This window comes from Geotrypetes seraphini, chromosome 19 (genome assembly GCF_902459505.1).
Source record: "Geotrypetes seraphini chromosome 19, aGeoSer1.1, whole genome shotgun sequence".
Taxonomy (NCBI): Eukaryota; Metazoa; Chordata; class Amphibia; order Gymnophiona; family Dermophiidae; genus Geotrypetes; species Geotrypetes seraphini.
In genome coordinates this window covers 39010324-39033672 of record NC_047102.1, presented here as the reverse complement: position 1 = coordinate 39033672, position 23349 = coordinate 39010324, and the positions used below count along the sequence as shown (strand labels likewise).

Genomic DNA, 23349 nt, shown 5'->3' with positions numbered 1-23349 from the left:
AAGACAAATGTGTTAGTCTTTTCTAATGGCTGTGCCAGCCCTGATTCTTATCCTGTATTCTTTCTTCAGGTGAATATTGTTAATCCTGGAAATTTATCCCATGAAATTCAGACCATTCTAGATGATGATGTCATGGCAACAAATGTGAAACTCCGTTTTTTCATTCCCAAAGGCATGTAAGTTAGCAAGACTTAATGAAAATCAACCTACCTGGGAGTAGAAAGATTAGGATGCCACCTGTATACCCAACGCAACTTTTAAAAACACGAAATTCAGTGTATACTAGGAGGGCCCTGTTTATGTATTGGCTGTAAGCCCACTCTTTTCTGGCTGAATCCCTTATTAACCCATTTACTACCCATGTTGTTTTAGTTATTCCCATAAAAAACGAAATCCCCTAATTTTTTCTTCGTTCTGTTTACCCATCTTGAAGAGATTTTACGTTGTACTGAACAGGGGCTGTCTCTTATGTGACTCAGCAATGATTAGTAGTGGTAGAACAGTACGAGGGGCCACTGAAAAATTCTCAGCCCAACCAAGAAGAGAATGATGTAGAGTCGTGAAACTTACAAGTTATTCCGCACTTCTCGTTTCAATGAGGCAAATGCATCTAGTAAATGAGCACAAGTATAGGAAAGCCAAGCCATTGTGACATCATCCATGAGGTTGGCTCTTAGGCATTGGTGGAATGAAGCATTATGACATCACAATATGAGGGACCACTGAAAAGTTCTCAGCCCAACCAATAATTTTTATTTATTTAAAAATTTATGTACCGCCTATACTCCAAGTGGTTTCCATTCAAATAAACATTCATGATGTGGAGCCATGAAACAAGTTATTCCACATTTTTGAAATGAAAAGTGTGGAATAACATGCAAGTTTCATGGCTCCACATCATTCTCTTCTTGGTTGAACTGAGAACTTTTTAGCGGCCCCTCATAGTTGGGCCTATTCTATAAAGGTCTCTGTATCTATAGCTATAGTATTCTAAGTAATTTCTTAAGGGGAAACTTACATACAAAAATTCAAAATCAATTTTCCAAATAGTATCTGTTCATAGATGTTGGACCATCAGAATCTGGCTAGTACCAAAAATATTCTTCTAGGTAGAAAATGGCCTTTCAGTTCCTCATAAGCCCATCATTTAATTATTATCATGATAAATTTTCTAAATTCAACAAAAGACTTATTTTCAGAAATCCAACATAATCATGTTTCGCATCTCGCTGCATCAGGGTGGAGGTCTCTGAATATAACTTCCAAAGATGTTGCCGTTTGAGTAGAGTCTCTCTGTTACCTATGATTTCTGAAAGTAAGTCAATTTTGTTAAACTTAGAAACTTTATAATAATAATAATTAAGGCCTCCTCCCTCCCTTTTATCAAGCAGTAAAAGCTCCGATTCCTAGAATTCCTATGAGCGTCAGAACGTTTACTGCAGCGGCTGGCGATAAAAAACCCCTAACGCAGCTTGATATAAGGGGGCCTCAATGATGAAAAGGAACTGGAAGGTCATTTCATCCCTAGAGGAATATTTTTTGTACTGGAGAGATTCTGATGGTCCAACATGTATGAATAGATACTATATTGGGAATTAATTTTCTATTATTCTATAAAAGTAACACATGTGCTGCTCTGTACCCCAGAAAATTGCATCAGTGCTGAGGCACCTTTGTACATATGTATGCAGGTAAGACTTGCATATTTCACAAAATATGTGCAAACGACAACAAGAGGCTACACAGTTCTCCAATGAAACAGATGCAGAAAGGAAGAGATCCAAGTCCAATATCTAGAAAAAAGTCCTTTATTTAACAATGCCCGACATAGACCATGTTTTCCCGTACACGGGTTGCATCAGGGGTTTCAGAGCACCAAAAGGGAAGTATTGCTACAACTGTTTGGCTGCTCCAAATCTAAAACCCCAAATTTCCTAGTTTGGTAAATGCCTTTATGATTTCTAGAACTGGTGAGATACATTGCTCCAGACATGCTCCCTTACATACTGCAGAAAAGGAGCATTGAAGCCAATGCTAGAGAATGACACGGGGACAAATTTTTCCCCGTCCCTGGGGGAACTCATTTTCCCGTCCCCATGAGTTCTTTTCCTGTCCCTGCCCCATCCCTGCAAGCTCCGTCCTCATCTGCGCAAGCCACAAACACTTTAAAATCCTAAGTAGCAACATTCTAGAGCTCAGATTGTGATGTCATAATGCCTCATTCCACCAATGCCTAAGCCTCAAACACTTTAAAATCATAAGCAACATTCTAGATCTTAAATTGTGATGTCATAATGCCTCATTCCACCAATGCCTAAGCTCTGTCCTCATCTGCACAAAATCATAAGTATCAACATTCTAGAGCTCAGATTGTGATGTCATAATACCTCATTCCACCAATGCCTAAGCTCCGTCCTCATCTGCACAAGCCTCAAACCCTTTAAAATCATAAGTAGGAACATTCCAGAGCTCAGATTGTGATGTCATAATGCCTCATTCCACCAATGCCTAAGCTCCGTCCTCATCTGCCCAAGCCTCAAACCCTTTAAAATCCTAAGTAGCAACATTCTAGAGCTGAGATTGTGATGTCATAATGCCTCATTCCACCAATGCCTAAGCTCCATCCTCATCTGCACAAGCCTCCAACCCTTTAAAATCGTGTTCGAGGCTTGTGCGGTTAATGCATAGCTTACAGGAATGGGCCAGGGATAGGGACAGTGACAAAACCTGCGGGGATGGGATGGGAAAATTGACAGGGAAAAATTTGTGCCTGTGTCATTCTCTAGTCAATGCTTCTCATTCATAAACATTTGCAGGATTTGCAACCCCATTTCTTTCATTGGCTCTTTCCTTTTCTCTGCTAGGTATTTTCGACATGAAAAGCACACTAGGAATAAACTGCTTAAGGACATTGGGAACGTAGCTAGAGATACAGAAATCACATTTGAATTTGGAATCAAGGAGCAGAGTAAGTCTGATCTACATAGAAACACCAACAGTGGCCAACCCAGGTCACAAGTAAGAGTAAAACAGAGTTTGTGCTGGGTATCCTAGAAATAAGCAGAGAAGTGGCCTAGTGGTTAGAGCAGCTGCCTCCACACCCTGAGGTTGTGAGTTCAATTCCCACTGCAGCTCCTTGTGACTCTGGGCCAGTCACTTAACCCTTCACTGCCCCGTATAAACTACTTTGATTGTGTAAACCACATGGAAAAAGCAGTATTTTGAAGTCCCATCCCCCTTAATAATGGCTTATGGACTTTTCATTTAGGAAATTATCCAAACTATATTTTTTTTAAACTCTGCTAAGCTGACTGCTTTCACCACATTTTCTGGCAACAAATTCCAGAGTTTAATTGCACATCAAGTAAATAAATATTTTCTCTGGTTTGTTTTACTCTTATGGTATATTGCTAGGTACTTGTGACCTGGTATGGAGACTGCTGGAAACATAATATGAACTTGATGGACTTTCTGTGTGTCCCATTATGGCAATTCTTATATTCTTATGCTCTAACATGTTTTCCACAGACAGAAGGACTGATAAGGCACTAAGGATGTGCATTTATTTGAAATGAAATCCAAAATGTCTGGGGGATCCAGTATTCAGCAGCATGTAACCATACAGTGCTACTTACAGGGCTCTGACTTTAGCAGTCCAGGGACAGAGTTGGGGAAGAAATGGGAATTAAAGGGCACTGTTGATATTCAATGCATGTGCAGATGCCCTCCTGATGCAATCCCAAGGATGAGAAAAGCTTGAGGGGAGGGGGGGGGCGAGGCTGGGGGTCGTGATGTAGGTATAATGGAGCAGGACTGGATAGAACTGGAGACGGGGCTATGGGTCCAGATTTTACAGGAGTAAAAATCTGGTAACCCTATGCTAAGTGAACATAAGAATAGCCTTACTGGCTCAGACCAATGGAGCCCGTTCTCACGGTGGCCAATCCAGGTCACTAGTTCCTGGCCAAAACCCAAGGAGTAGCACCATTCCATGCAACCGATCCAGGGCAAGCAGTGGATTCCCCTGTAACAGACTATGGACTTTTACTCCAGGAACTTGTCCAAACCTTTCTTAAAACCAGCTATGCTATCCACTCTTACCATAATCTCTGGCAATGTGTTAAAATAGGAATTTGAACTCATGGCCTGTGGACAATAGAAGCAATACCTTTAACCACTGAGCCACAGGTGCTAGTTCTAGCATGCTTGCTGGTTAATGTTTCCACTTCCATTCTCCATCCATGCCATGTCCCCTCCAAATATTATTTCTGAAAAATAGATAATACATGGGTTATCGTGCACTAAGACAAAATCTAGGCAAATGATTTGTAGATACCTAATTATGGGCACTGAAATTTAGGACAGGCAAGTATAGGGGGAATGACCAACACAGTTGAACGAGGTTCCGAATAAACAAGTTTTTAATTGGTCATCTGAGTGAAGATAAAAACCAAAGGCATAAAGAACCAATACAGCCATGTTTTGGCTCACAAGCTTTCATCATGAATCTGTTGTATAACAGTAAGATACACCACAGTCAGTGACAATACATATACAAAAACCACTGTACTGTACAGTACATAAGAACTGGGTCAGACCAGTGATCCATCGTGCCCAGCAGTCCGCTCACATGGTGGCCCTTAGGTCAAAGACCAGTGCACTATTTGAGTCTAGCCTTACCTGCATATGTTCTGGTCCTGCAGGAACTTATCTAACCTTTTCTTGAATCCCTGAAGGGTGTTTCCCCCTATAACAGCCTCTGGAAGAACGTTCCAGATTTCTACCACTCTCTGGGTGAAGAAGAACTTCCTTACGTTTGTACAGAATCTATCCCCTTTTAACTTTAGGGTCAAAAGTAAGTCCTGCAGTGTAAGTCAGGATTCCTGATGAAGGCCTGTGAGTCAAAATACGTATGCCTTTGGTTTTTATCTTCAATCAAGTGACCAATTAAAGACTTGTTTATTCTGAACTCGGTTCATCTGCGTTGGTCATCCCCACTGCACTTGTCCAAATTTGATTGATTGTGCTTACATTCACACAAAATCCACATGTATGTACTTTATAGCCACAGTTCTTGCTAGGTGTATGCATGAGATTTTTCATTTTGTTGACAAAAAAATCATTTCAAGGGGCCAATATCATCAATAGTGCCCACTGTTGATGACATAGGGAAAATATTTTGGTGGTTTATCTGTTATTTCAGGTTGAAAATGACATAAAATGGCATGGGAGACTAGTGTTTGCACTAATTTTCAAAGGGAAAATACATACAGTGGATGGACTGTCATTTGTATTGACACGGTAAAAACTGATTCCAACAGGAGAGAGGGAGTTCAAAGCACAAGAAACCAAGCCAAGTGAAAAGCGCACAACAGACATCCAAGGTTGGATTAGCATCTAAATTTATTACAGGGCCCAACACGGGCTGTGTTTTGGCAAAGTGCCTGCATCAAGAATTGTTCCTATAAGTCTGTTCCTTCATAGATCAGTAAGTTTTGCTAACATGAATAGCTTTTTTAAAGCTGTACAGAACTGTTCATCTACCCTACTCAGATTTTGACATCTAAGTGAATCACTGACGTTTCTTGACAATTGACCCCCCTGGAATTTTCTGCCTGTTAGATCTCTTGACCTTGTTCATCATTTCTAAGTTGCCAGCTAGTTAATTTTTCACCAAACCTTGACTGCTGTCTGTATCCATTGGCAGCTATTCAAGAAAGAGAAATGGTTCCGTTCCAGCTGCAGGTGGAGTTCAAAACTCGAGATCACAGAAACGCCTGTCGCATTATCACCCAAGAAAAGAAAATTACAACTAACAGGTGAGAACTTCCAGAGATGGAAGCTGGGTGCAGCGAGGAAGCCATTTCTGACAACACTGTAATCAACTCCATCTAGTGGTAGGAGAAAATATCCACAGCTGATTAGACAGTTTCTATTGCTTGAAAGGTAGAAGCATTCCTCATCATTTAGCACCTAAAGTTAGGCTCTGATTGTGCAATCAAGTTATGCATGAAAGTGCTTGGCACTATTCTATAACTTATACACACAAGTCTTTTACCACTTAAATTCAAAATGGCCTATACATGGGCGGAGCATATTCAGACAATGGCCAGATCTCCTAGTTATGTGCTTCACTTACAGATACTGTAAGCTATGCACTATAATGTCTATCCCATTCTCCCCAAAGAGCTCAGAACCACCCTATGGCACCTGCGTTGATGTTGTTTGTGCTTATTCCAGTTTTTGTCCATTCTAGACCTTTTCCATTCCTTAAACAAAGTTTTCTTGGCTCTGATCGCTTCTTTCACCTTTACAGTGAGCCACGCCGGTTCCTTGTTCTTTTTCCTCTTGGATCCCTTGTTAATATGTGGTATATATAGATTTTGCACCTCGGTGACTGTGTCTTTAAAAAGGGGCAAAGCTTGCTCTTGTGTTTTTACAGTGCTTATCCTCTTCCCCACCGTGAGTCTCATCCCTTCGTAATTCCCTTTTCGGAAGTTCAGTGCCATGGCTGATGTTTCGCCCCTGTGTCCAGGTCGAAGCGGATCATGTTGTGATCACTGTTTCCCAGTGTCCCTTCTACTTGTGCCGTCCTCATAGTCCATTTAGAATTAAGGCCAGAATTGCATTTCCTTTTGTATTTTCCTTGACAAGTTGTTCCAGGAAGCAATCGCCTACAGCATCCAGGAACTTGGTCTCCCTAGCACAGCCGGAGGTGCCTATGTTCCAGTCTATCCCGGATAGTTGAAGTCACCTATGATAACTGTGTTGCCTCCCTTGCAGTTACGTTTAATTTCATCCGTCATTTCTCCATCAATTTCTTCGGACTTCCCTGGGGGTCGGTAGTAGATGCCGGTCTTCATTTCCAGTCCATTTGTTCCCAGAATTTTGACCCATAGAGACTCTAACTTATCCGTCTGTTGTGGCGTGTTCTCTCCAGTAGATTCAAATCCCTCTTTGACGTATATGGCAATGCCCCCACCTTTATGAGCCACTCTATCTCTTCGGTATAGTTTGTATCCTGGTAGCACAGTGTCCCAGATGTTTTCCTCAGTCCACCATGTTTCCGTGATGCTAATGACGTCCACGTTATCTTTTTGTGCCATAGCTTCTAATTCTCCCATCTTATGCCTGAGGCTCCTTGCGTTCGTGTACACACACTTGAGTTTGCGGCCTGTTCCTTTCTTGCATTTCCTTCCCTCTTGTGTCCCTTTCGATCTGTCTTGCCTGTGATCTGTGTCTTGCCTGTGATCTGCACAGTATCTTCTCGGTCGACTGTCAGCTTTCCCCTTCTTTCTAGTTTAAAAACTTCTCAACTTCTCTCTTGATGATGCTTGCAAGTAGCCTCGTGCTGAGGTGGAGTCTGTCCTTCCTGAATAGCTTGCTCTTCCCCCAGAACGTCATCCAGTTGCGCACGAAGTGGAATCCTTCTTCCTCACACCAGTGCTGCATCCATTTGTTGACTGCTTGCAGCTCCATCTGCCTCTTCTCGTCGGCCCTGGGTACCGGCAGGATCTCCAAGAATGCTATCCTCTGCGTTCTGGTCTTCAGCTTCCTTCCTAGAATCCGGAACTGGTCCTAAAGTACTTCCCTGTTGTAGTTCTTGTTGCTCACATTGTTCGTCCCCACATGGATCACCACCGCTGTATCTTCTTCTTCCACACTGTCGATGATCCTGTTGATGCGGCTCACTATGTCTTCTACCATGGTTCCCGGTAGGCAGGTCACCAGTCGATCCAGTCTTCCTCCCGCTATGTGGCTGTTGACTTGTCTGATGATGGAGTCCCCCACGATGATTTCTGTCCTCTCTGTCTTCTCTTCATTCTCCAGCTGCAGGTCCGTGTCCCCAGTGTATGTCCTTCTCTCCAGCTGTAGGTCTGTGTCCTTCGTTCACATCCATTTTCTCTCATCCTGGCGTTGGATTGCACCGGACTTGTCTTCTTGTGGGTGTTTTCTCTGCTGTTTCCAGATCTTGTTGCTGTGTCACCCATTTCTTACTGGTGGTTGCCCGTCGGGTGGTCCACACTATCTGTAGGTGTTTCTCGGCAGTTCCACTGTTGCTGTTGATTTTCCATGGCCTCCTCTATGAACTTCTCCAGCTCTCGGACTTCTTCCTCAATGGTGTCCTCTGTCTTGATGTTCTCTGCATCTCTGTCTTCCTCCTCCACTGCTTGAAGTGCCTCCAGTTGCAGTATTCTGCCCTCCAGGAGTCTGACTTGTTTCTTCAGGCTCTCCAGTTCTCCGCATCGAGCGCATACGTAAGACCACTTCCCAGAGGGGAGGTAGTCATACATATAGCAGATGGTGCAGAAAACAGGGTAGCTCAACATCCTGCTTCTGTCTGCTACTTCCATTGGTGCCCATTTGCCGGTCTGCTGTGGATGTCCTCTGTGTCTGCCGCTAGACCACCAGGTAAGGTTGGGGACACAGGAGGGAGGCGAAGATGGGTCTGAGTTGGCCCTAAAAATTATTCTTGATTTTCCATATTCGCGGGTCGGTTCTGCCCCTAACCCCCGCGAATACAGAGGTAGAAGTGTAATACCACTATACATATAACAATTAACAATCTCATGAAGAACAAGATAAAACAATAAGTATCAGTGACAAAGTAGCATATATCTATCATAAAATACAAAAGTAAGCAGCATGGATATACATTAAAGTACCTTTAAAAGCTAATAAATATGTTTATTAAACACATGAAATGTAATAGGACATAAGGCGGCACTCTATAAGTTGTTCCCTTATTTTGTTAAATGATCTTATGCTGTTATTTTTTTCTGCTGCAGCCCTTTGAAATTTGGCTGTGATACAAACTATATCCCACCAAACAATATACACTTCTGCCTCCATATTCGCAGGGGTTAGGAGCAGAGCCGGCCTGTGAATATGGAAAAACCGTGAATAATATTCGGGCCAGTTCTGCCCTTATCCCTGGCTTCCCACGGCTATTTTTAGCCCTGTAAGCCCCCCCCCCCTTAAGCCTTACCTGGTGGTCTAGTGGGTTTTCAGGCAGGAGCGATCTTCCCACGCTCCTGCCCCGTGCAGATCGCTCATAGGAAATGGCTGCCTTGAGCTCCCATAGTCTCTCGAGCCATTTCCTGTGAGCGATCTGCACGGAGCAGGAGCGTCAGAAGACCGCTCCTGCCTGAAAACCCGCTAGACCACCAGGTAAGCCTTAAGGGGGAGGGGGGGTGCATGCAGGGCTAAAAAAAAGCCCCAAAAATATATTTTTTGGTCAAAAATCGTGAATAACCGAATCCGTAGATATGGAATTTGCGAAGATGGAGGGGGAAATGTAATCCATCGTAGGAGTATCTTTCCAATGACTTAGGATGATCTTAATAGCTAAATTCAATACAATGCATAGTAATTTGAACTTCAGTGTGTAACATCATCACACCCAAATTCTGGTGCCTTTTGGTTCATTCTTAAATGCTACCGCTGCTGCCTTTCAACTACAGATAACGGTGATGGGTGAATCTTTGTACTGAGCCTAGCTGCTCCGCTTGGCTCACGCTTGGTCAGGATGGAAGAAGACCTGAGACTCAGAGTGTAACCCTCTGACTGTGTCTCAGCTTTTTCCACACATGGTAAAGAGATGTAGTGCTGGTTCTGGGCAATGTAAAAAAAAAGAATTCCCCCCTAAACCTCAAATATATACGTCTGGCTCTGCTCACAGTTTTCAGACTCTTTCACTTTATTTACTTATGACATTTGATCTTCCACCCTTCTAGGTAACAACCATATCAAAGCAGCTTATAGAAATTGTCCAGCTCAAAATTGCAAGTAGGGGCTCATTTTCAGAACCGAAAAACGTACCAAAAAATGGTACAAAATGGCAGATAGGTAGTTTTTTTTTGTAAAATAACCAAAAAAAAACCCCAAAAAACTTTCAAATTGCTATTTTAGAAAACTCATTTTTAAGATGTTTTTCTTTGCAGTTCATCTAAATCTCAAGGGAGCTTGCTGGAGGCCTGCTGGAGGCAGGACTAGGGCAGGCTTACAATTTGGACATTTTTCTGTGATAAATGAACATTGTAAAATCATACAGGGCAAAAAAATAGAACATTTGGAGCTAGACCTGTTTCAATAACAACTAACGGCCTCTTTTACAAAGCAGCACGGCAACAGCCCCAAAGCCCTTTAAATCTCTACGGGCTTCGGGGCCATCAGCGCAGCTTAGCCGCTAGCGCAGCTTTGTAAAAGAGTCCATAAGACTCGTGGAGGGGCAAAATTTTTTTAAAAACTCATCTAAGTCCGATTCGGACATATGATGCTAGATATTCAAAGTCGGCAGTGGTAAAATGTCCATTCTCAAAAAATATGTCTAGAATATTTTTTTTTTCTGAAAATCGTCTATCTGGACGTCCAGGCCATTGATCGTCCAGAGCGCCAGTACGTCTATCTTTATACCACATTTTCAACCAAAAATTTGACTAAGTCATTTGGACGTGGGAGGAGCCAGCATTGTGATGGACTGGCCACCCAGACATAGCAACAGAGCAGCGGGGCACCTTACAGGGCACTGCTGTGAACTTCATAAAAAGGGTACCACATAAGCATCTCACCAGAATGCCTTTATAGGCTATGGTGAGTCCCCCCAAACCCACTATACCCACCTGTCTACAACCCCAATAGTCCTTATGGTTGCAGGTGGGCTCACATTTTCCACCATGAATGTAGTGGTTAGAGTGGCTTATGGGCCTGGGTCCTCCTATAATCCTTGGTGATTTCTAAACTTGATTATTGCAATGCCCTATTTAAGGGAATAGCTCAAAATGAAATCAAACGTTTACAGATTATTCAAAATGCTTCTATTAAACTTACATCGAAAGCCAGGAAGTTCGATCATGTGACACCTCTCCTTCAGAAAGCTCACCGGATAACATATAAATTAAGTTTGCTTACACTCAAATCATTACTTTCTAAAACTCCTGCTTTTATTTATAAACTACTGATTCCCTCACTTAAAATTATTAATACTCGGTGGCAATTCATTTTTTCTGTCACAGCCCCTCAAACATGGAACTCGCTCCTTATTTATTTAAGGGAAGAACCCAACTTGGATAGATTTAAGAGCAAATTAAAAAGGATGCATTCGATAATTAGTAAGCCGGTCTAGTGGCCTTATTTTAACTGCACTTTATAGCTTCTCTGAAGTATATTGATCTTTCCTTTCCTTTTGTTTTTCCCTTGAATGTCTTACTTACTATCAATTTGTATTTCTTTCCCCTACCTCTCCTTGTGTTTTAATGGGTTTGTAATGTTAGTTTATAATTAGTCTTGCAAGACTTAGTTTTTGTCGCTTGTTGTATTGTTCCCTAAATTTTGTAATTTTACTGATATGTACATCGCTTAGAATTCTGATTAAGCGATCAATCAAATCCTTATTAAACCTGAAACCTGGAGCCAGGTTTATTCTGATCTTTGTGGGAGTGTGAGGGAGTCGGTGACCACTGGGGGAGTGTGTGGGGCGTCTTTACTTTGTCTCTGCAGTGGTTAACTGGTCACTTTGGATACCTTTTGGGCACTTATACTTGTTTTAACATCGTCTAAGTCACAATGTATAAGTTCCGTCCAGGAAGTCTCATAAAACCTTCGATTATCCCTGCAGGACGACTAAGTCTAGGTTGGCCCCCATCCTGCCCTAACCACTCCTTCAGACACGCCCCTTATAGCTCTGGGTGCACAGCAGCATTCAGAGGCCTAATAAGTCCCTGAGTACGTCCAAAAAATAGGTTTGATTATCAACATTTGGACGACCTGTCTTTTAGGTCATCCAAGTGCCGACTTGGGTGGATTTTTAGATGTTTAAGTTTCGATTGTGAGCCCCATATTGTATAAACGGTTACCTTAAGTTAGACAAAATCATTTAAAAATGATGTAAAAATTTTTTTAAAACAAAAATAGACTAGCGTGCCTTAAAACGCCTAAGATCGACATAGTCATGGCTAATGCCAGAAACAACCTTAGGTGTCTTCAGGTGCCTCCTTAGATGCCGTTCACATCAAACACAGGTGCCAGAAATATAGGTCTCGAAAACCCTGGCCTACATTTCCACAACCTCTGCTTGAGGTAGCTGCAAATCTACAAACGGCACCATTGCGTGATGGTGCCCAATCATAGATTTGGTCGTCACATAATGAAGATTTGAGCCGAAACTCTTTACTTTTTATTTGTGTAACCTTGCAGCTCTTTGGTGGAAGATGGCCTCAATATCACAGTGCTGGGGGTTCACGCAGCTCAAATCAGTGCCCGGCTTACCATGGAAGGACGAATCCAGGATGCGCAAAAAGAGATCCTTGCGCAGAAAGCATTCATTCAGAAGATTGTGTGAGTACAGATCTGTTTTCCAGGGTCATGTGAAGCAGGGACAAATCTAGGGGCAGGAGCGAGGAGCAGCCGTCCATGGTGCGTATCCTTTGGGGATGGATGAGCGATTGAAATGCAAGTGTGGGCTGGAGTTGAAGAAGTGTGCTTTCTTGGGTGAGGGTTTTAACGGCGTCTTTCTGCGCATGTGCCCATCAGTGATGGGCAAATGCAAACGTAGGAAATCTGCGCTGCTGTCCGCCGATCTTATCGGTGTGCGTGGTTTTTTAAAGGACATCTCGGGTTTTTAGATTCGGTATCAAAACGGCTGCGTTGGCCGACCGTCGCTTTTTAATGTGGGTTTTTGAGAATCCTGGCCAGAGAAAGGAAAAATCTTTTTTGTTTTGCTTACCGCACAGCACTTGTGTAGGGTTGAAGAGGGCAAAGGGGGTGGGGTGGGTGAAGAGGCTACAAAAGAAACCCGCCAGGCCATTTTGAAAAAAAAAACAAAAAAAAAACGCCTGATTGGGCGGGAAAAGTGAATCAAATTGAATCGAATAATCAATTCTATAGGCCAAATCGAATCGAAAACAAAATGTGCACTTAGGGCTTGTTTTACAAAGCCATGCGGCAACATCCCCGAAGCCCTTTAAATCTCTATGGGTTTTGGTGCAGCCGCTGGCGTGTCTTTGTAAAACAGGCCCTTAGTTCTGACTTTCTCAACGCCTAAGTTTCAGCACCATTTACTGAATTCCCTCTATGGCAGGGGTTTCAAAGTCCCTCCTTGAGGGCCGCAATCCAGTCGGGTTTTCAGGATTTCCCCAATGAATATGCATTGAAAGCAGTGCGTGCACGTAGATCTCATGCATATTCATTAGGGAAATCCTGAAAACCCGACTGGATTGCGGCCCTCAAGGAGGGACTTTGAGATCCCTGCTCTATGGTATCTAGAAACCTATCTTTTTTTTTGTTTACCAGCTGCTGAATGTGATCTTTGCATTCCTGGTGCATTTCACATTTCCAGGAAAGCTCAAGCGTATTATACCCCAAAACAGCGCAGTGCTCCCAGTCTGTTTTAGTTGGCCCAGACTACAAAGCCTTAACTTTTGTGGCTTTGACCACACATTAGAAATGCAATTACGGTATGAAAGGATTCGTTTTGCCAGTCTACAGAAGAGGATATAGTCTTTCGCGCAGATCCTTGGAATCTGCAAGAACACTCGTTTATTCTGACACAGAGAAGGGGGGGGGGGGCATCAGGGTGGTGAGGTAAATCCATTCTTTATGAGAAATTATATTGCAGATTATATTGCAGCTGCTAGTGTGTGTGGTTTCCTTGCAAAGTAAGGGGGTATTTTAGGGATGAGCAGAACCGGGAGTTCGTTTCAGTAATGCCATAAATAGGACATTTCCAAATAGCAACACAGGTTCGCTGAAGCCGTCGCCACTGACATTCTCTGGTCGTGCTGCTAAATGAAATAAGCTAGTGAAGGCTTTTCCTCTCACCTGGGAGTAGGAATACGTCCTCCTCAGCAATGAAACTCAGAAAGATGAATTAGAGCTCTGTTCTCTGCAGCCAGTCCTGTCCCTTGCTTGGGTGTGCCTCTTACTTTCACTCTTATGGCCCCTTAAGCAGGACAGATTTGTTTTTTTTTTCTTTCAGGTTCAAGGCAGATTGCAAACTCCAGTGTCTGCAGTCAAGGAAGAAAATATTAACAGACATGAGCAGATGTCTTAATATGTTGTCACGCATTGATTTAAGACTGTGGTTTGTAAATCGTTAGAACTCTTTAGGGGCAGTTGGTGCTCTGATTGACTATGAATCATTTTTAACCCTTTTGTATGCATTTTTCAGTGCTAGCTGGTCTGACACGAATAGATCTGAGCAAATTTCAAATGTTATAGAATACAGATGTTGAGGTTGTGCGTAAGTATGATCACGTCACCCCTTTATGTGTTAACACACCTATGACAACATTTCAAAACACTGTGTTGTGAAGTGCTACTGGCTTTTCCAAATCTTTATCAAAACGAGCCTCAGAACAACAGACAGGAACTTAATAAGAACATAAGAACATAAGAAGCGCCATCTCCGGATCAGACCTTCGGTCCATCTAGTCCGGTGATCCGCACACGCGGAGGCCCTGCCAGGTATACACCTGGCTTACCCTATAGCCAACCATATCTCTATATGCCTCTCTCAAGGAGATATGCATCTAGTTTGCCCTTGAAGCCTAGGACTGTCAATTCTGCAATAATCTCCCCTGGGAGAGTATTCCAGATGCCAACCACTCTCTGTGTGAAGCAGAACTTCCTGACATTAGTCCTGAACTTGTCCCCCCTTAGCTTCATTTCATGTCCTCTTGTCCGTGTCAAATTGGACAATGTAAATAATCTTCTCTGCTCTATTTTGTCGATTCCTTTCAGTATTTTGAAAGTCTCGATCATATCCCCCCGCAGTCTCCTTTTCTCAAGGGAGAACAATCCCAGTGTTTTAAGTCGATCCTCATATACCAGTTTCTCCATACCCTTCACTAGTTTGGTTGCTCGTCTCTGCACCCTCTCCAGCAGTTTTATATCCTTCTTTAGGTAGGGAGACCAATGTTGGACGCAGTATTCCAAGTGTGGTCTGACCATTGCCCTATAAAGCGGCATTATAACTTTCTCCGATCTACTCGAGATTCCTTTCTTTATCATGCCCAACATTCTATTTGCCTTCTTTGCCGCTGCCGCGCATTGTGCCGACGGCTTCAGGGTCCTATCTATCAGTACACCCAGATCCCTTTCTTGTTCACTTTTTCCCAGAGTTGCACCTGACATTCTGTACTCGTATTCCTTATTTTTACTGCCTAAATGCATTACCTTGCATTTCTCCACATTGAACTTCATCTGCCATTTCTCCGCCCAGTTTTCTAACCGACACAAATCGCTCTGGAGTTCCTCACTGTCCTCCTGCGATCTGATTAATCCATATCAACAAAAGAAGGAAAATCAATCTGTTCAATGGGCTACTGTTTCCAATAATGGAGAACAAACTTCGGTGCTCGTGATTTTTTTTTTGTCTAAAAGTATAAATATACCGACTAATATATTGGTGCACATACAGAAGGAAGCGTAGCCCCAAGTGAAACCAAGGGTGAAACAGTTGGGCAGCCGTCGGGCATGAAAGATAAGTTCCTTCCTTTCATAGATATTCATAGTCTAGAGAGCCTGAAATCAAAGAGTGAATTATAATTAAAAAGATTTGTGCATTTGACAATTTACCAATACCGATGATGAACACATCACCCCAGCAAGGGTATGAAAAAATAAAAAAGTAGTACCATGGGTGTTTGAGGTTTGGTAATTAAATATACTTGATAGCAGTTTGTTCTTCATTATTAGGAACTTAATCCATACCAGACAATCAAGCCAGCCGGCTAGAGTCCAATAATCATAGGCTCCTCTTGTGTCCCAGTGTAATGGCAGCAAAAGAAACTCAGAAATAGCCGAGAAAAAACGTTGCAGATTTGAAGACCGTTTCAACAGCAGCGAGAGGACTTGAGGACAGCAGTGTGACCTGCTTGAAGATTTGTGTTCTCCCATTTCCAGCTCTTCAAATTCCTCCTGCTAGCAGCTGAGTACTTGGCTTGAGTATTTTTGCATGTTTTGGGGTAATTTTATGGGTTGTTTGATTTTGGTTTTCACCACATAAATTATTAAACCCTGTTTTGTTCTGTAGCATTGTCCTATAGAGAGTATATCTCCGTGCCCGGGTGAATGACAGTTTTTTTTCTCGGATATTTCTGAGGTTTTTTTTTGCTGCCATTACACCCGGCCACAAGAGGAGCCTATGATTATTGGACTCTAGCCGGCGGGCTTGATTGTCTGGCATGGATTAAGTTCCTGCCTGTTGTTCTGAGGCTCGTTTTGATAAAGATTTGGACAAGCCAGTAGCACTTGACAACACAGTGTTTTCAAATTTTGTCATAGGTGTGTTAATACTACAAAGTAATTTTTTGTGACAAAAAATTCACCTTTTGGATATTTTTGTGTAACCCCTTTATGTGTTTAAATCATTGGTTGCCAGTATGCTATAGGGTGTGATCGTAATGATAGTCATAAGGTGGTGTATATTGGTATCCTCTGACTTTGCGTGACTTTTGTTGCCCTATATGCCATGTCAGGATTTGCGTTCAAATGACACCTTCAAATTTTGACCTCTGATTTCTTTAATAACGACAAAACCATATTTCTACTTCGCTTTATCATTCTTTTTATCTTATTTTCATTCTATTTATTACTCTTTTCTCTTTCTCTCTGCTCCTCTAAACCTTTCTTTTTATCTTATTCCCTATTGGATCCCTTTCCTATCTAATATTGTATTTCTCATCCCCTTTCCCATTGGTACCGTAAATCCTGTACGTCTATGTTCCATATATTATTTTCCCTGAACGTTCACTAACAAATACCCTGCAACACCGACTGGGCTGGCCGATCACAAACAAGCGACTGCTATGGACCAGTCGTTCACTGCTTTCCGACTGCCATCTCCTGCTCTCTGTCTGCCGTCTACCCTGACTTTCCAGCTCTCTGCCCCTGACTCTCCTGCTCTCTGCTGCGATTTTCTCTTGCTGGCCTGCTCTGCCCTGAATCTCCTCTCCTGCTCCCTGCCCCAACTCTCTGCCAATTTGCTCCTGCCAGCCTGCTGTGCCCCAAATTTCCTCTCCTGCTCCCTGCCTCCGACTCTCCTGCTCTATGCCCCAAGCGCTGCCCTGGCTTCCCCTGCAGTGCGAGCCCGTGGTTTTAACCCACGGGTTAAAAGCGGGTTAAAACCATGGGCTTGCTTTAAAGTTTAAGAAAAAAGTTGCTGCTCTTCGATGTATGCACAGACCATCTACAGTTGGTCTGTGCATACGTCAAGATATCTACAGAGCGATCCGGGCGCTCAGTTAGGGGCGTGATTCCGATCGCCCTCATTTGCATGAAGGCGATTCGTGAATCAGCCTCCCGGACATGGATCGGATCAGATCCCTCACGGATCATATTCAATTTGCGCCCTTTGTGAATCTAGCCCTAAGTCTCTACCTGAGGCGATAGAGGGTTAAATCGCTTGCTCAAGATCAAGCTGCAGTGGGATTTGAACCGGGTTCCCTTAGTTCTCAGCCAGTTCGTCTCTTGTGAAGTCAAGTTGGTGCCATATGGAAAGACAAGAAACAGGCCCGAGTCTGACTCGCTGGAGCACAAGCCCAACTAGCTTGCATCGTTCGACTTTAAAGAACTCTTCTGTCTTCTTTGGAAGCAATTACAGCAGATTCCATACAGATGTTTCCCCCCAAAATGCAGGGCAAATACGTACGTTGACATTTATAGCAATCCAGTTATTTACAGCTTGTCAGCTGAGATGTGAACTATTATTGCTACGATATTTTTATTATTCCGCCTACAACTAGGCACATCGCGTCACGTCACGCATCGTTTAAAGCAAAGTAAAATAGTGATGCAATGTAATACAACACGACGCAAGAGAAACAAAACCAATACTCTTTCGGGTACTGACAAGCTGAAAGACAAAACTCGCCCCCTCTTTCACTGAGGTGCACTGTGTTATCCTGCGGACGCATTAGCGGTTAGTGCACTCGTTGATTTAGTGCACGCTAAAACACGTTAGCGCACCATAGTAAAAGAGGGCCTCAGGATCGGGGTATGTAACACTGGGGGGGGGGGCGATCATTTTTTTTTTTTAACACCCCCTGAATATAAAAAAATATATTTTTTAGTCATTTTAGATATACATATAGTTTTATATCCCATCCTCACCATGGGTTACAGTTTAACATTTACAGTGTTACAATATAACATTACATAGGGTTACAACCTCTCCAACCCCACGCTGGTCCTGTAAACAAAAAAAGACTTTTCTTCTCTCTTTTAGGTCCTTGCTCACACTTGCTGTCTAACACCAGCTCTGGCAGGATACACATTTCAAATATGACATATTGTAATCACAAAATGGTCCACTAACTTGGACGTTATTGGCTAGACTTTACAGCAGATATCCTACAAACAGCGGGATGGTTGGATAGGCTGGAATGAGCTTAGATGGCAACTTCAGCATTTGGACAAGTTAATTTAATCATGCATTTTTAATAATAACTAATGGGCAAACTGGATGGACCATTCGCGTCTTTATCTGCCATCATTTATTATGTTACTATGTTGGTCCCAGGCTCTGATTTCTGTTTGCCTTCTGTTAACACGCTTACCTGGGTCTCCTGCCCATTTGATGTTTTTTTTCTTTCTCCGTGCTCACCATCCATCTTCCATCTCTATACCTTCCCTTCCATTGCCATATTCAACATTTCTGTTTCTTTCCCGCTGTCTGCCATCTCTCTCTCTCTCTCCCTCTTTTCCTGCCTTGTGTCCTCTCTATTCCCCTTCAGGCAGCATATCTCCCTTCCCCCATGTCTTTCTCAATAACCGACTATGGACTTTTCCTCCAGGAACTTGTCCAAACCTTTCTTAAAACCAGAAGTGGAAATTTTTTTCCTCCTATTGTATTTTACTTAATCGAGTGTCCCCTAGTCTTTGTAATTTTTGACGGAGTGAAAGATCGATCCACTTGTACCCGTTCTACTCCACTCAGGATTTTGTAGACTTCAATCATATCTCCCCTCAGCCGTCTCTTTTCAAAGCTAAAGAGCCCTAACCGTTTTAATCTTTCCTCATACCTTTTCTAGTGCTGCTATTTCTTTCTTGAGATAAGGAGACCAGAATTGAACGCAATACTCCAGATGAGGTCGCACCATGGAGCATTATAGCATTCTTAGTCTTGTTAACCATCCCTTTTTTAAATAATTCCTAGCATCCTGTTTGCTTTTTGGATGCTGCCGCACATTGGACGGAAGGTTTCATCTTGCTAAACTATTTATTACATATTATATATAGTATGTATGTTTTACAGATGTGTATTGTCATATATGGTTGCTAGCTATCAAAAGAGCTGAGTTCTCTAAAAAAAAAAAAAACAAGCTGCTTTTTTTTTCAGGGAAAAGAAGCAGAATAAAGAGGAAGAAGATATTTATGAGAACTGGATGAGTGCTGTAGCTGCCATCTGTGATGATTTAGTGGAAATCCCAGAGGTAATTAACTTCTCCTCACCTGCCTTGCCAAACCAGATCTACATAGATCAGCTAGTTCTTGTGAAGAGTAACAAGCTGGACATCTTCTTTTAATCTCTCCTCCAGAAGTTGTTGGGGACATTCAGGGACCATCTAGCACAGGGATCTCAAAGTCCCTCCTTGAGGGCCACAATCCAGTCGGGTTTTCAGGATTTCCCCAATGAATATGCATTGAAAGCAGTGCATGCACATAGATCTCATGCATATTCATTGAGGAAATCATGAAAACCCGACTGGACTGCGGCCCTCAAGGAGTGACTTTGAGACCCCTGGTCTAGCAGCTCATCCTTCCCAGAAAATTTTCCTGGCAGGGGAGAGCAAATCATTCTAGACCCTTCATCTTGTGGATAAAACCTACTGGTGACTTGCCCAAGGTCACAGGGAATAGTGTGGGATTTGAACCTATAACCTCAGGGTGCTGAGGCCGTAGCTCTAACCACTGCACCACACCCTCCTCAAACGCTGATTCTGGAAGCGGTGCCTGCTGCATGTCAATCACCAACAAGAATCACGGCTACCACAGCCCCTAGGCGCCAGAAATCTAGGCCAGGGTTTTAAAGACCTACATTTCTTGCACTTAGTGACACCAAGTGACGGCTAATTCTGGCGCTACCCCCTAACCATGCCTACTTCCGCATTGGGCATCATTAGGCGTTGCTTTGCGCCAGGGATGCAGGTGCCGGAAGACACCTAGTACCGCCTTTTCTTTCTTTCTTTTTTTTTTTATGTTAATTGTTTTTTAATCGGATTTTAATGGCGCATTCAATTATTATGCCACTTAAGGCCAATTAAAAAAGCAATTAAGTTAGGTGCCAGCAGGCGTGCTTCAGGCGCCTACCACCGTCTAACTTTAGGCGACCCTTACAGGATTTCCTCCTTGGTGCTTTAGATGGCCGCCAATCTTGCTCACTGCCTCTGATGACACAGGTCCAAATTCTGTAACCCGCACCTATTTTGGAGGCGCCCAACTAGATAAGGCCTATCTAAATTGAATAACAAGCTCAATTAAGCTTTTTGATCAGCAATAATCGAAACTTAGGCACCTATCAAGAAAGAGCGATTCTGTAACAAGGCGCCTCTAAAACTTTAGGCGGCCTTCAAAAAAATAGACGCTATGCATGTTAGGCGTGGGCGTGGCTTCGTGTCAGGCACTTTGTTGCAGAATCGCTGTTCTTAAGCGTGCTTAAGCGCTCGCATGGCCGCCTAAGTTTTAGTTGTGCCTATTTATTGGGCGCCTCCAAAATAGGTGCCACTTAGCATGATTCACTAAACAGCACCACAATTTTACTTGAATCGTGCCGAACGGTGCCTATATCGGCACCTAACCTTTGGGCGATTCTTAAAGAATTTGCCCTACAGTAGTTAGAGAACATCAGAACATAAGCGGTGCCTCCGCTGGGTCAGACCAGAGGTCCATCATGCCCAGCAGTCCGCTCACACGGCGGCCCATCAGGTCCAGGACCTGTATAGTAATCCTCTATCTATACCCTTCTATACCCTTCTATCCGCAAGGAGCAAGTGCTGCTCCTTGCGACCCTGGGCAAGCCACTTAATCCACCCGTTGCCCCAGGTACATTAGGTAGAGTGTGAGCCCACCAGGACAGATATGGAAAAATGTTTAAGTACCGGAATATAAACCACTTAGTATAATTACGTAAATAAATAAATCTCCCAAGTTTCCTGTAGTGTTTTGTCCCATTATAAGCAACATAGATCATCTGTACAATTTTATCATGGCTCATATGTCTACAGATAAGATTTATGCACCTTGCTATGGCCCAAAACTGAAAAGAATGACATTTCTTTAACTGGCTATTCTGTGGTACTAGCCTCAAAATATTTCTGTCGTCCTAGGGTGAAGCTCATTCAGAGGCGGCAAGCGGTTCGAAAACTAAGAACTCTGTTCTCAAGGTGAATCTTTTCATGTTTAAAAGTATCATGAGCAACGCATCTGACTCTGCACCATTATTCGCCGGGTTTACGTGAAGGTTGTTCTGGTTTATTGTGGGTCCTGCATGAAAATGTTAGGGAATAGTCCCCTCCCCCCTTTTCCAAAAATGCGATAGCATTTTTTACTGCAGGCCGGCACGCCGAATGCTCTGCGGTGCTTCTGACGCTCATATGAACTGTCTGAGTGTGGGCAGCAGCGCAGAGCATTCGGTGCCCCAGCCTGCACTAAAAACCGCTATCGTGGTTTTGTAAAGGAGTGAGTAGTCCTTTAATACAATATGTTCAATTCCCTCCTTAAGCTATGTTACCCAAGAGGTAATATAAACACCGAAGTGTAGCTTGAAAATTAAAAAAATGTTTATTAAGAAATTAATTTAATGAAAATTACAGTGAGGGAAATTTTTAGGTAATGTGTAATTGGATGGCAAACAAATATATCTAATGTGTTAACAAATTATAAGAGGACGCACAACATATAATATGTTCATATAATGAGTCAAAATGTTGTGTGATCATGGCACCGAGGTACCCCCCCCTCTTCAAACCCAGCATGCACCCAAAAAGAGGGAGAAAAAGTCTCAGACTAATGTAGCAGTATAGAACCAAAAGGTACAAATCAAAGCTGCTTTAAATACTTCACTGGCAAAAACCTCCCTCACAGAACAGCTCAGGTTTAGAAAAGGGCAAAGTCACCCGGAGGCACGTTCAAGGACTTAGCTGACAAAAGACGACTTGAGCTCCAACGCTGTCACATCTTCTCCAATCTGCCCAACAAGTGACCTTGTTTCACCAATGTTTTGGCTCATCAGGGGAACAAACAATACAGCCTTGAAAAGTGCAGCCACGCTGGCTGCACTTTTCAAGGCTGTATTGTTTGTTCCCCTGATGAGTCACTGCTCCGACGCTCATGGGAACTCTATGGAGCAGTGCAGAGCATTCAGCATGCTGGCCAGCACTAAAAACCTCTTGCGTGGTTTTGTAAAAGGGATGGGGGATAAATTTGGTGTCTAGATTGGCTAGGTGGCTGATCTAAGCGTCTCCATACCTAAAGAAGGATATAAAAATACTCAAGAGGGTGCAGAGACGAGCAACAAAGCTAATAAAGGGAATGGAGAACTTGGAATACGAGGAACGACTTAAGAGACTGGGACTGTTCTCCCTTGAGAAGAGGAGACTGCGAGGGGATATGATCGAGACTTTCAAAATACTGAAAGGAATCGACAAAATAGAGCAGGAAAAAAAAATTATTTACATTTTCCAATGTGACACGGACAAGAGGACACGGACTGAAGCTAAGGGGGGACAAGTTCAGGACAAATATCAGGAAGTTCTGCTTCACGCAACGAGTGGTGGACACCTGGAATGCTCTCCCAGAGGAGGTTATTGCGGAATCCACCGTTCTAGAATTTAAGGGTAAGTTAGATGTACATCTCCTTATGAGTGACATAAGTAAAGGTAAGCTAGAGTGATATGGGGACTAAAACTATGCCAGGATACACCTGGCGGGGCCTCCGCGTGTGTGGATCACCGGACTTGATGAACCTAGGGTCTGTTCTGGAGATGGCACTTCTTATGTTTAATTGTAGGTGCCTTTTATAGAATCTGGCCCTAAATCCAGAGCAGAATTAATTCGTCAAGGGCCCCTAGGCACACAAGTACACTGGGCCCCCCTGCCTCGCCCCACCCCACTATGCGCCCAGGTGGAAACAGGAAGCTGCATTAGAGGGTAGCTTTGGGCAAGCAGCACCGCTTGCACAATTAAGTTCCCATTGCCTTTCTTACCCACGTTGCTTGCTTGTCTTACTTTCCGTTGATGGGGAGGGGGCGCATTGCCGATCGGGGTGGGGCCCACTTTGCTGATCGATGCTGGAGGGGCCCATCGCCATTTGGAAAAAACAATGTTGATGCCCTCCTTCATCCGGCCCCC

General features: G+C 43.2%; 1 protein-coding gene across 7 annotated transcripts in view; it reads left to right on the top strand.

Annotated features, from left to right (window-relative positions):
* LOC117352258 (circularly permutated Ras protein 1-like) overlaps positions 1-23349 on the top strand; it is a 108642-nt gene that overhangs the window by 84249 nt on the left and 1044 nt on the right. For 6 of the 7 annotated variants that reach the window (XM_033928606.1, XM_033928607.1, XM_033928611.1 and 3 more), the window contains 6 exons: positions 70-176; positions 2865-2968; positions 5708-5819; positions 12196-12336; positions 19340-19433; positions 21327-21383. In XM_033928606.1, coding sequence (XP_033784497.1) covers positions 70-176; positions 2865-2968; positions 5708-5819; positions 12196-12336; positions 19340-19433; positions 21327-21383 — 615 coding nt within the window. The remainder of the gene's footprint in view (positions 1-69; positions 177-2864; positions 2969-5707; positions 5820-12195; positions 12337-19339; positions 19434-21326; positions 21384-23349) is intronic. The other variant, XM_033928610.1, reaches the window with a different exon arrangement.